The 15,105-nt window shown below is 32.7% G+C and overlaps 1 protein-coding gene across 1 annotated transcript; it reads left to right on the plus strand.

Annotated features, from left to right (window-relative positions):
• The first annotated feature begins 7,693 nt into the window (after nt 1–7,693).
• Nucleotides 7,694–14,032, plus strand: LOC149784305 (uncharacterized). The gene has a single exon (XM_089932332.1). It carries the CDS (start codon nt 7,959–7,961, stop codon nt 9,087–9,089), a length of 1,131 nt encoding a protein of 376 aa, XP_089788458.1. The 5' UTR covers nt 7,694–7,958; the 3' UTR covers nt 9,090–14,032.
• Nucleotides 14,033–15,105: the final 1,073 nt, after the last annotated feature.

A 15,105-nucleotide genomic window follows, 5' to 3' on the forward strand; every position in this document is an offset into this window, starting at 1 on the left:
GACTTTGGGAGTTCAGTATATCCATCCGAAATAAATGAGTTTATATTTTCCCTTACAAATGCAGCAAGTGTTTTATTATATGCTAATGTTTCTATTCTACCTAATGCTTAATAATATTAACAAAATACACTACAAGAAACAAAGTAACTGAATGTATGCCGTATTCCAAACTAAGGACAAAAACGCAGATTCATCCTTACACAACAACAACATTATTACTGCGAACATAACTCATCCCAGATACATTTGAACTTAGTCACGCGCTCGATGTAACTTTTGAAAGAAAATGGCGTGTCTTGTTAACATTGAAATATTTGAGTCACGAAATGTATGGACTGGATTTATATATGACAATCCCACATGAAATACATCGGATTGAAGAAGCGAGAGAGAAGCGTGTTGACATCTGCATATGTATCTCTGTTTCTGTCGTTCAATGTTTGAAATCATAATGTGGAAAAATATGAAGTCTTTCAATTGCAATTATCAAAAAGACGCTATGGAATTTAATGCTTATTTTATGTTGAATGCAGTAAGAAGGATGAAATTGTTCTTATGTTCAAAATTATAGTACAATTTCGAAATGTGTAATCAAGGTTGAGAACTATGACATGGCTCATGTAATTCGGATTTGCAGAACTAAGAAAGTACACTTTGAGGAAATTGCAAGTATATTTTTTGGCCATTCGTATCACCAGTTAAAGAAGACAGTATATGACGTGTCACTTGTATGTTATTTGTAAGGACCTTTTCTTGCGTTTGTTGTTTAGTTAGCCTAAATCCGAAACACGTTATCAACAAAGTTAACACGGAATGTTCCAAAAAAGCTGTTATGTGGCAGCCCACGAAACATCTGCGTTAGTTCTTCAGAAACACACGAAAAAATATTTCATCAACAACAACGTGAAGCGTCTACTACGTGAGTGCACATAATTTGCTGGCCTCTGCGTCCATTGTTTGTTTACAATAGAAAATAGTTCCTTTATGTTCGTGAATGCAATATGTGTATTAGCATGCGAGTTCAGTATCGGGTAATATTGCACGTAAAATTACCGGAGATAAAATGACCATTTAATAGCATTGCTTTAATCATTAAATATATATGTTTATAAGAGATTAATGAAATAAACAATAAGACATAAACAAGATGACATGAAGAATAGGACATCATAGCTTACATTTTTTAACCTAATTGTCTTAACCTTTAACGAATAATTTGCATGAAGGTATGCATATACAGCACATATTAATGCTATTTTAATACATATAACTACATCTAAATACATAAAACTGGATGTTAAAGTTACATATATCTATATTGATAAATATCTCTAAAATTTATGACGAAATAAAACTAAACAGTTCATAAATATTTTATTTTTATTACGTATAATGCACATTTATTAAAGATATAAATATTATATATTGATAGAACATTGACGAATGAGAGATATTTCATCAGCACTCAAATTATATAACAAAAAATTATGGTGTGCATAATACCTACCCTTGAGTGTTTTACAAATAATTAATCTTAATATACTTATAATTAACATAGTAATGCACTTTCAGTTTTAAATAATTAGTCAACTTATTTTTATGATATTAGTTTATCCTTCACTAGTTATGTTATTCTGCAAATATATATATATATATATATATATATATATATATATATATATATATATATATATATATTCTTAACTAAGTGTAAACAGGGGGAATAATTAAAAAAACAACAGTAATGAATGTCGTATAGTGTTTTTGAATGGAGACTTTTTGGATATACTGTATTAAGACGATGAATCCAATAGGTTTCCTTTAACAGACGTTCCATCTCAGAAACAGCTTTCACAATAGGTTGGATAGAAGAATCTTGCAAAGTATGGGAACTCTTGTTAAAATGTGCAGCAACATGAAATGAAAATGATTGATCGATATCATTTTTTATATCTGAATTATTTTGGTTCATACTTTTATATATTTTTGTCGACTGGCTTGTCCAATATATTGCCTGCCACATTTTTTGCATGTGATCAAATAAATAACATTTGATGTCGCACAATTGGTATCACAACGAATATTAAAGGTTTATTTCGTGCTATTACTATTGAAAGAAGTATTTTCATTAATAAATGAACAGTGTGAACATCTAGGTCTATAACATTTAGTTGATGATTCTATCTTATATGATGATTTTTTTTCTAATTTAGAATTAGTTAGGAAATCTTTTAAGATCTTTTGTCCATTCATAAGCAAGTGTGGGTTTGCTTTCGTGTAGCGAGTTAACATTTGCTTCACGTGAAGTTTAATAAATCCAAATATATGTTGATACTCTTACCTATATTAGGCAAACTTGGATTATCTTCAAAAACAAAAGGAATGATACCTTTATTTCTATTTTTTATTTTACATTGTAAATATTCAACTTGTGTAAAAGAAGATACTCTTTGGAAAGCACTATTAATGATATCAATAGGGTAATTTCTTTATAAAAGAAATGCTGACATAACTCTGACAAAGATGATTTAAAAACAGCGTCATCTAAAATAATTATTATATATATCTTTGCTTGACTATATGGTATCCCATTTTTACGTGATAAAGGATGGCATGAATAATATTCATCATATCGATGAATACTTTTCTTTTAACATGAACCATGGTAGTGATGTCATTATTTTTCATTTTTCACGACCTCTACGTCCAAAAGTGATACTTTAATTTTAGACAAATTGAATGTAATTTTTATTGTTGGTTATAATTTTGTAATATATATATATATATATATATATATATATATATATATATATATATATATATATATATATATATATATATACAACAAGCTTTGTAAAATTTAACAAATAATTTATTTCCCAAAAAAAGAGGTAAACATCACAAAAAGAACTTACAGTTTTACAATCAAATCCAAAGAAATAACCCAATAATAATACAAGAATTAGAACGTAGAAGTCCTAGTAATAAAAGATATTAATGAAAATGAGTTCGAATCGGGATGAAATCAAAAATTGAAGGTTATGACGTATGTTGTGGCCATCGTCGTACTGATGTGTCAACCGTTCTTTGCTGAACAACAGAAAATAGTATTCCAGTGTTTGAATTCAATGTAAGTTTCGATAACTGTCCTTGTCCATTAATTAATTTAGAGCACAAGTATTTCCAGGGAAAAATAATCTCTTGAAATCCAAATAAGTTGAAGAAAAATTAAAAAGTCAACTCAAACTGGTCGAACCAAAACACCCATATGACTAAATTTTATATAGAAAACAGTAATACACTAAGTTAAGACGCAGATTCACAAGTGAGGGTCACGTGATCATGATTCTAGAACAAAGCATAACATTTTTACATGCTTAACAGGACGTACTCCCAGTATGACCTCAACTAAATGCAATGATTTTACTCTGCGAAAAGAATTGTAAAAAAAAAATATAAGAAATTGTTTACTTCAACTTTTACTGATTTTGAATCAATGTCAGGAACTAGGTCAGTTATTATATACAAAGTTTCCTTTATTAGGTGTTTACGAAAAACAGTCACGTCAAATGAAATTTCTGGAAAATGTCAAATCCAGTAAATGCAGTTATATTACAATAACATGTACTGGAATAAAACAACTTAAAACCAACAAACAATTAAATCAAATCAAATATAAATTAAATCAAATACACATAACAATATATATATATATATATATATATATATATATATATATATATATATATATATATATATATATATATATATAATTGCCCCTATATATACATAACATGTAGACACTATCATGTAATATCGTGCATATTGTCTAACCACATTAAGCAGATTAGTTAAACTACTTTTACCCTCTATGAAGGCAAGGCATACTATTTTAATCGAGCAAGCCAGAAACTGAAGAAACCAACGTAACCGGTATAGAATCATTGATTTATAAGGCGACTCTGTCATAAAAGAAAATATATTTACAACGTTTTGATTGAGGAAAGAGGGATTACCACTGAGGGCTTATTCGCTACAATTAACTGTTTTTAGGCAACTGTTTCAACACTAAACACTGTAACATAGAATGTATGAAGAGTATTGCTGAATGACTTATATCACTTGTCAAAATGCTGCGCATAGCACATCTTTACCTAGGAAAAACAATATGGGAAATGATAATAATAATAATAATAATAATAATATTGAGGACTTTGGATAGAGCATACCCTTTAGAAGCTCTAAGTGTTTCACAACATTAGACAATACAAATAACATAAATAATATATTAAAAAAATAAACGAATATAAGGATATTATTACAAAAATAAAAACAAACACCATGAAATTAAAATGCTGAAAATAATAAGGTAGGGGAAATTATTAGGTCTTTCATTTTTTTCTTGCAGTCAAATTAAGTGAGTTTTAAGATCACTTTTGAGTTGGATCACTATGTCATTGTGTCTATGTTCAGTGGCCAATTCATTCCGCGTTGTTGGGCCCTGGTATGCAAACGAACGTTGTCCATATGACTTCGTTTTCATATTTTGAATAATGAGTATGCGAATGTCAGAATAGGAGCATAAGTATCTTGCTGGTGTCTACACATAGTTGAGGTCGGATATTTTTGCTGGAATGGAGTCCGCCATTGAAACGTAGCAAAGCAGAGAACACATTTTGTGTTTGATTCTGGATCGCCTGGACAGCCAGTTTATTGTACAGAGTAGCGGAGAGGTGTGTTATGATGGTGGTTTAAGTACGAACGATCCGAGCAGCTGTGTTTTTAACTTTTTGAAGTTTCTGATGTAGACATTGAGATGAACCACACAGAATTGAGTTACAATTGTCCAGTTTTTAAAGTACTAATGAACATACAAGTATTTTATTGGCATCAACTGAAAGATGTTTGCGAATGGAGCTAATGCGTCTCAGCTCAAGATATGCAGCCTTGCATATGTTCATGACATGTTGGTGCAACGTGAGTGTACTGTCTAGAGTGACACATAGGTGTCGTACAGACTATCTGAATTTAATGTTGGTGTTACTTATATTTATTATTTGAGGTAAAGAATGTGAATGAGAAAGTCTGTGTTGTGATCAGAATGGCCTCAGTTTTATCATCGTTCATCTGCAGCTTGTTACATGTCACCCATGATTTCACATCAGAAATGCACCTTGGATGGTAGCTACAACTTCAGTTGGGTGGATAGATTTGTATATCTGGGTGTCGTCAGCGTACAAAAAAAAAAGGTGTTATATACCCTGATAAAGAGAAAAAGGGTTGTGAATCGGAGTCCGCCAATGCCATGTTAAGAAACATGTAAGCATCTTAGCAAATACAATTATAAACACTTCCTCTATTAGATGTAATACCGAGAGCTTGAATATATATCAAAATGACAAGGAAATATTAAGCCGAGTAAACAATTAATAGCAATAATTTTATAAGGGTATGACATTTTAGATCGATTAGATTGAAAATAAGAATAAGTAATTGCAGAAGTGAGTCAGCATTTGTATTTACTTGTTGTTGTTGTTGTAGGGTTTAACGTCATTTTTAAGCGCACGATAGGCTGGCTATACAGGGCCGCTAGTATTAATGGTGGTGGAAGAACCCGGGAAATCCCCGGAAAGAACCACCGACCTTCGAAACGCTACTAGCAAGCTTTCTCACATACCCAAATTGGCCGAATCCGAGACTCGAACCCACGCAGACAGATGTATTTACTTGATACATTCTGTCCTTGTAAAGCAAATATGTAACTATCTGGAAGATTTTATTGCCATCTCAATAAAAACATAAATTTAAGATAAGAGTTCATGCTTATCTGTTCTCGCATATTCCCAAAACAGTTTCCAATGTATAGCAGTGTGATGAATTCTGAGGTTGAGGTATTTGCAGATAAATTAAAACAACTAATAAACACTAATAAATACTAACAACCGGACACTACATTACCATTTGGTTTGGGATTTTTATTTATTTGAGGGCATATGCCTGATGATACCATAAACTTGATATGTCATGATGATGGTTAATAAGTTGTCATGGTATAAAGTAATCAAGAGAGAAAGTTTCGGAGGGGGGGGGGGGCACACATGCAGAAATCAAGCATTAAACTTTATAGATGTAGGTTAAAACGTGTATAGAGGTGAAATCTGGGGGAAAGGGGCAAGTGCCCCTTGTCATTTTTTGCAAGCGCCCGTGATAGTAACAATATATTTTACGATGATAAGGATGAGATTTTAATTATATAATAGAAAATATGCGTAATATTACACATTATATGCTATTATTCTCTATTTATTTTTTGAAGTAATTCAATTTTGTAATTTGCTATCGTGAGTAATCAATTCATATCCCATCACAGTGCGACTCCATATATTACAGTAATACTTCATTATTTGCGTTGGTAAATGTATAGCATCAGTATATGCGATGGTAAATGTATCAGATTGTTTGCATTCACATTGATTTGTGTTGCCAGGAAATAACCTACTTTGTTGTGACGATGATTGCAAAGAAACGAAATGTAGAAAATATCTCCATTTACGCCGACTCGTATATTTTAATTTCAGACAAGATTTAGAAACGTACAACGAAATAATAGATTTCCTTACGATAGTGTATACAATAAACAAACATGCTTAATCGGTCTCAAGTTAAAGAAATGACCCCCCACCTTCCGATAAAAAAAGACATAACAAAAATAACCCAACACATTTAACCCGATTAATTATTAAGGTTCACACTAGATCTGTATTGCTAAAGAACAGCCTGCTTTGCTGCTTTGAGTACCATAACATGATAAAGTGGGCGAACGAGGATTTATGGCGAAAAGGATGTTCATAACATAAATAAAGCTCATTAACTAAATGCGAATGTGAAATGTTTTCGTAACCACAATATCGCGCTCAACACAATCTTAGTATTTCAGCACTGTTTTTATCTTTTCCCACCCTAGCTTTTGTTCTTGTAATAGAGTTAAAATTTCAGAAAGTATATTTCCGGTTTCTGGTGAAACTAATCATTCCCCTAGTACTTGACTGTTGTGAAATCTTATATTGACCTACACATTCCACACCTGTTGAACTCCACTGTTCTTAAATCTTACACTGGACTACGCATTCCACATCTGACGGACTTTTATGTTCTGCACCAGTTATAATACTGTACGTCACTGCAGTGCACTTCATGCCTGCTGTGTACATTTTGATGCGACGTCGTTTCTTAGCAGCTTCCACCAAATATGAATCCTGCCTTTGCACGTGCACATGCATTTGGTACTGGTTACGTTTAATTGTGTTGGTACTACTACTCCTACTACTACTACTACTACTAATAATAATAATAATAATAATAATAATAATAATAATAATAATGATGATAATAATAAAAAAATAACAACAACACCAGCACCACCACCAACAACAACAATAATAATAATCTTATTAATTACAATAATAATAATAATAATAATAATAATTATTATTATTATTATTATTATTATTATTATTATTATTATAACAATAACGATGACTTTTGCTCAATAACTATGACTTAAATTGTCATTTGAAATATGTTTTTGTTAAATGGAAAATCTTTCGCATAGAACTGTTCCATATCGTTCATTTCGAGAATAACTCCATTGAGCATTTTAGACTGAGCCGGAAGGCGCATCTGAGAACACGTCTAGGCGGAAAACAATCAAGGGCAATATAATATATAATAAAGTGTTCACGCTCTCAAAGGAAGCCTGTATTAGCATTTAGAAAGAAGAAAAAAATATGAAAACAACAGGGGATAGAAAGCCATATAAACTGAACTATGTGCGAAAATGTTAGCCAGACCTCAGACCTAAAGTGTCCCATGGACATGAAAATTGGAAACAATACAAAGACATGTTAAGTGTGTGAACAATTAATTTGTTTAGTCACTAGGGGAATCTGAAGCGACACATGAAAATGCACAATGTGGACAAGTCACACGAATGTACAATGTGTGGTAAATTGTTTGCTTTGAATGAAACCCTTCAGGATCACTTGAAAATTCACAGCGATGGAAAACCATACAAATGTCAAAGGTGTGGAAAAACATTTAGCCGGACCTCTGACCTGAACCGGCACTATGTTATGCACATTAAAGATAAATCTTACAAATGTGAAGTTTGTGAACAATTGTTTCTACAGAAAGGCAGTCTAAAAAGACACATGACTGTACATACTGGAGAGAAACCATTTAAATGTATATTGTGTGGCAAATTGTATCGATGGAGTGGAAGCTTGAAGGACCATATGAAAATACACAGTGGAGACAAATCATGCAAATGTACAATTTGTGGCAAAATGTTTAGACGGATATCTAACTTGAATGCACACATAGGAATACATAGTGGAGATAAGCCACACAAATGTGAAGCATGTGAAAAAACGTTTAGTCAGAAAGATCAATTACAGAAACACATGTTGATACACACTAAAGAAAAACCATATCAGTGTTCAGTGTGTGATAAAAGGTTTGGTTGGCTTGAAAGTCTGAAGCAGCACTCGAAATTACACAGTGGAGAAAAACCACACAAATGTGATGTATGTGGGAAACTTTTTACATGGTCAACGAGCTTAAAGATCCATTCAAGGATTCACAATGGAGAGAAGCCTTATGAGTGTGTTTTATGTGGCAAAACCTATAGATATATTTCTACACTGAGTGTACACATGAAAATGCATAATGGGAACAAGCCATACAAGTGTGAAGTATGTTATAAGTCCTTTAGTTTGAAAAGTGGTCTTGACAAACACATGAAGATACACACTGGAGAAAAACCATACAAGTGTGAAGTGTGTGGTAAACTGTTTAGTAGGTCTGACGGCCTGAAGACGCACTCTGTAGTACACACTGGAGAAAAAGCACACAAGTGTGAAGTTTGTGGAAAAACGTTTACCTGGTTAATATGTTTAAAAAGGCATTGGAGAATACACAGTGGAGAGAAGCCATACACATGCGAAATATGTGGAAAGATGTTCCGTCACAGTGGGAATCACAAGAAGCACATGGTGATCCACAGTGGGGAAAAAGCAATACGTACATGAAGTATGTAAAGGAATGTTTTAACAAGATGAATTTGATGATAAACTTTGGATAGATACCATGTAAATGTGAAGTTTGTGGTAAAATGTTTGATTGAATTGGGCAACTTAAGATTTGTCTCATGATACATGGTCAAGACTCTCAGAATCTGGGTCAGATATGGGTGAAATTCTCACAAGGATGCTGATATCTGAGTTTCAGTGTCTAAATTTTATGTGAATTTATATTGGCACAGTTCAGATCTGCATTATCAAGCTACGTGTATTTAGATATTTGTACCAAGATTAATTCATCTTTTCCATAGACTCAGAGCCCATATTTTATATGGTGGCACAATTTACCCAAATACTGCCCAAAAATACCCAGATACTGTCTAAATACTCCCAAATACTGTCCATAAACAAGCACTTGATAAATGTACAATTAAATAGATTTTTAAAATGAAATACATTAAATTAATAAAGCAATTGGAAATTATTTGTACAAAAGGTAACAAACATAGACCATTTGCTCTTAAATTATTGACAGAGTCCGGAACGACATATATATTCCTAATTTGCATACTTAATGATAGATATCTGTATTCTAGTAGAATGTTAATTTTTATTTCTTGGGATATCTTCAACATTTAGATATAATTAGCAATTAGCCTCAAGTGTGTCCCGCCCCTCCATGGCTCTTTGTTCAAAACATTAAAAGGCTTTTATGTGTTCATGTTCACACCCTCTCATATTTACCTGTTGCTTTTTTCCCGTAAAAAATCAAGAAGAAGTTTGAATAGAAAATGTATTTATATGATCATTTTTGTTGCCGTGATTTCTCATAATTTGCTACTTTCTTGGATGAATCATTCTCTCAAGTTTCTGTATATACAATCCCCTTATTTTCTTATCTCACAATACATGATAACTTTATTATATAGAAGTAAAACAACATCAATTTACTATCATCAAAAAATTGTTTCCTTTAAAAAATTAGTAATTTCTTCCTAAAAGTAATAATTTCCATTTTTGATATTCATATTATAATTGCTTGTTTTCACGTTAACGTCTAATTTCCATTTCATTACTGTTCCAGATAAAATAAATAAACATTCCATTTTGCTAGTAGAGACAAAAAGATACGGACGGATGGGCAGGCTTTTCAGAGGGACATGTCGATAATCAATATAAATCTATACATAAATGGATCTGAGATTACGTTTAAGATCACATGTATATTAAATCTAGGAGATGCGTCGTTTGTTAAATGGACTTAATTTGTACCCCATTTATCAGCTGTTTGAGCTCTTACTAACATCTATTGATTTATGCTGGTAATATTGCTTCTTCTGATTTATATTAAAACAGTATTTTTATGGCCGTATATAGGGGTATAAATTATATGTTCTTTGAATAATTAAATAATCAGATTGAATAGCACGTGATAATGATTTCGAAATACTACAACGTAATTGTGTCAGGTTTCTTACAGCTGAATAGTATGCAAAACAAGTCTTCTAAAGAACAAGATGGGTATACAATTAATATATTTCATGATTTTTAAATATTAGGTACATTAACCTCATTAAAGAACTACGGATATTCTGCAAATCAACCATCTAAATATTTTCAAATGTGAGTTCATATAGCGTGTTTCACATTTAGATATTTATACTTCAAAGATGTTCCATTTTTATTTAAATTCAGAAAAAATTAATATATCATTTTTTTCAAATTGTCCTCGCCATTATTTTCTGAAGGATGACGCTGTTGTTGCAGCAGTGCATGTCATTGCCTGGTTAAGGAAACATCACTTGGAGAAACGTGATGAATGGCAGATGCTGTAGGAGAAAGCTTTAGACTGGCTCCAGAGACAAAACTTACATGGGTACTTTGTGGAGGAGTGAATCTCCAAAGTTACTATCTGATCCAGTTTACACCAATTGTCAAAGTTAATACAGATTTTGCTGCAAACATCTCAATATCAAATATAGTTTAAGATGATACTTACATTTTTAAGTTTGTATCTACTCTCAGCCGATATATAAACTAAATATTTATATATGGTATAATGCTCTGTAAAACTTATAACTGCATATTGTATTTAGCAAATTATAATTGAAAATTAACATCATGCTAATAATATAGTATCCAACTGTGGGTTTCAAATAGCAATGAATATATAATATTATCAGGTCACCTAATCGGTTTTTAAAGGAAAATAAAAAAAAAGTTGCCCATTCCAAACTAAAGCATGCAACAAAACATTGTTTTCCTAAGATTTAATTAATGGCATTATATGATATATTCAGAATATCCTTGATTATGTAATGCTGATTAGATCAGGCAAGAATATCCGAATATGAACATATTTCTACAAGGGTAAAATCCTATTTTTATCCGTTGTATATCAGTTTCTGTCTAATGATGGTAATGCAATTGAACTTCGGTATTGTTTTCATATTGTTTCATTGTTTTTCATACATAGCACAGAGATAGAGAGGGAGCTCACAGATTTCATATTTTGTCATATTTATTTTATGTTTGCATCTTTTTGGAAAGAGCTGTACTGCGATATTCGTTGTACTATTTTCTAGAAACTTATATTTGGTTGGTATCATATAACCACTATTGGGGTGAAGTCCCCTAAACAGCTACATACATAGATACATACACACGCATGCATGCATACACAAACACATACATACTGTTTACATATATGCATGCATGCATACATACATACATACATACATACATACATACATACATACATATATTAAATACAATGTATATTTAAGAGTCATTGTTCTTATCTCCTGTAAATATTCCTTGTCGCAGTACTAAGTCTTCATCTCATGGATAATTAATACAAACGTCTAAACTAGAATAAATGTATTATCTTAATGAATGTAACACATTAGTGTTCTGGAAAGAAATTGAGCCACACTACTATTTAACTCATTCAAGTTTGAAAATAGACTTTGGCACACTACTATTTAACGTATTCGAGTTATGGAAAGAGACTCTTGCACACTATTGTGTAACTCAGTCTAGTTCTGGAGTTTCTTAACACTACTGTGCATCTCATTCGAGTTACAGAAAGAAACCCTTGCACTCAACTGTGTGACTCGTTCAAGTTTTGGAAAGAGACTCTTGCACACTACTATGTAACTCGGGTGAATTCTGGATATATACTGGTGCACACCACTGTGTAACTCTTGCACACTATGTAACTCATTCGAGCTCCATAAAGAGACTTTTGCACTGTACTGTGTGACTCATTCGAGTTCTGGAAAGAGACTCTTGCACACTATTATGTAACTCACTCGAGTTCTCTAGTTTCTTACACACTACTATGTAACTAATTCAAGTTACGGAAAGAGACCCTTACACTCTACTGTGTGACTCGTTCGAGTTCTGGAAAAAGACTCTTGCACACTTGTACTGATTGTACGGAGAGCCAATATATATAAGATACTAATTTTCAGTGCCCCGCATTCCTACTCAAGTGTGACAGATGCATCCAGCAACACGGGTATGCCTAGCCAGCCCAGATATCTTAGTCTAATAGGCTGTGTGACTGCCTGCGAGCGGTGAATTGGTTTTGGTCTTGTATCCAAATCCATGGAATTTCGGTCTTGTCCAACTCTAAGCATTGTGTTCCGGTTGTGTATGGTTTTCGACCGTCCAAACAGGAGATATCTGAATGAGTTCAGGGACGATTGTCAAAATAAGGAGCGAATAGTGCGGCACTTGAAGAAATCAGGCAAAGTACTAACCGGCCTAGCTGGTCTAAATCGTTTAAGTAAGCTTCAGGTTCGCCTTACTGTGCGTTAGATGAATCCAGGCCGAAATAAGACTACGACAGTTAGATTGTCCATCTTCTACCGTTAGAGTGACGTTATTTTAACGTGGAGTCGTTTATATGATTTGTTCAATTGATTTGTACCTTGGAAACCCTACGTCTGGTGACTTGTTGTAATTAGGTAATTTTCGATGAAACTAACATGATTTCAGTTTTCATGCGCCAAGAGCATGCTATCCATCATTTTCCAGTTTCTTAATTAGTGACATTCAACAGAACGACAATCGCTATATTATTCAGCCACACATACAATTGGCATGCTTTATTATATATGAATACCTTTGATTGCGACAATGAACAAATATACAAACATAATTCTTTGCATTTAAGAACTAAATATTGATTTCCAAACATTATTTGCTGGAATTTAATCTCTCAGTAGTGTGAGTGTTCTGCTGATACCACAGTACACACACGCACACACACACACACACACACACACATATATATATATATATATATATATATACACACTTACATAAATACATACCCCAGCTTAGCTTTTGCACTACCGTGTGGTTATTCCTCACACCTCCTCACGTATGGGATATTTGGCGATGATTGAGCTGCATATGTAAGGATGTCACCGCATTTGGCTCATTTGTACGATTTTCTTTACTTCAGAATTACAAATAAACTAAATATCTAAACTTCATCATTGATTATCCGTTTCATAAAAAACATTGTACAGTGCTCTGTAATGAAATCACATCCACTCAACGCTACGTACGTGTTCTCCTCTTTGAAATCAAGGATGAATGTGCTGTATCATGAAATGCTTCTTCATTCATGAACGAAATTCTCCATGACTTGAATCATCCAATTTGCCGCTATCGGACGCTTTTCCCATTATTACCAATTCTGAAAGTACAACTGGGGTTTTAAAGAAATTGTAAACGATTGGCGTTCTTTCTTACGATAACAAGCTTAAAATGAAGTTGACTTGAAACAGATTAACCCCATCTTTCATTTCAAATAATACTCGTTGCAGTTGAAACCTAACAAAAAATAACAGTGTACTGTATGATAAATGCTCGGTGACTTTTCAATCTGCTTTTGTGTTGTAAACATTAAAATTGGTATAAAATATATAAGAAAATATGTTTTTCTCTGTTATTTCGAGGGTAATGATCGCTTTATTCACTTGTAAGATAAAGAATTATAGGGTGCAGGTTGGAGATTTTGCCAACTTGCCATATAGTAATAACAGTTTTAATGTTGATGTATTTTGCATAATTAGAAGGACTTGTCACGGTTCGTCGTCATTTCATGTTCATATCAGAGTGGTTGTATCAAGTAAATAACCAGCGGGACCTTAAATACTAATGTTTCTGCCATCAGCATCACCTGTAAGTCACTCCCAATACTTAACCTGGGAAAACTCCAGAAAGAACCACCGACCAACGAGAAGCTACTGGCAAGCTTTCTCACATACCCACATTGGCTGAATCCGAGACTCGAAACCGGCACAAACAGAGGTGAGACTGCAGTGATCTGTGTGTGTATGTATGTGTATATATATATATATATATATATATATATATATATATATATATATATATATATAAACTCAAAACACACATATCCGTTTATGGATTTTAATACGCCTAGACTGTTTTGACTAATACTTTTACATGATCCAGGCTGGTTTGGGCTGCATTAACGGGTCCAAGTTACGACTTCTTTATTACTGAAATATCCGAATTGTACATGTCGGGAGTGTACATGATTTGTTATGATGAAAACTCATTTTGTAGATATTTAATACATTACGTTTTCTTGGTTGACCCTTATTTAAAAATGTAAGTATTTCACTCTTTTTATACATTATCTTGTATTTTTATACCAATTAAGGACATTTGTCAGCATGTTAGCCTCTTTGTTTCATAGTAGGGGAATATAAGCCCTAACGTATTTGTAAGGGCTTATCTTTATAAATACTTTAGCATTTTAATCTTTTTGAAACGTTTACTACGTTATTTTAACTCGTTACTAAGTAAACATGATTGAAATAACGTGTCGGTAAGCATTACACAAAAAGTTGTACATACGTACTAAGCAGTTGATTATGCTTGATATCTAAGCAAAATTTGCTACGTGATTTTAACACGGTACTACATAAACATTAAGCTAATCTGCCATTAAGCGTTACGCACATACTTGTGCATACAT

The sequence above is a fragment of the Sinohyriopsis cumingii genome, chromosome 14, assembly GCF_028554795.1.
Source record: "Sinohyriopsis cumingii isolate HCF-2022 chromosome 14, ASM2855479v2, whole genome shotgun sequence".
NCBI classification, from domain to species: domain Eukaryota; kingdom Metazoa; phylum Mollusca; class Bivalvia; order Unionida; family Unionidae; genus Sinohyriopsis; species Sinohyriopsis cumingii.

Excerpts from the sequence above, each read along its gene's own strand:
- LOC149784305 (XM_089932332.1), top strand. The coding sequence starts at position 7,959 with ATGAAAATGCACAATGTGGACAAGTCACACGAATGTACAATGTGTGGT.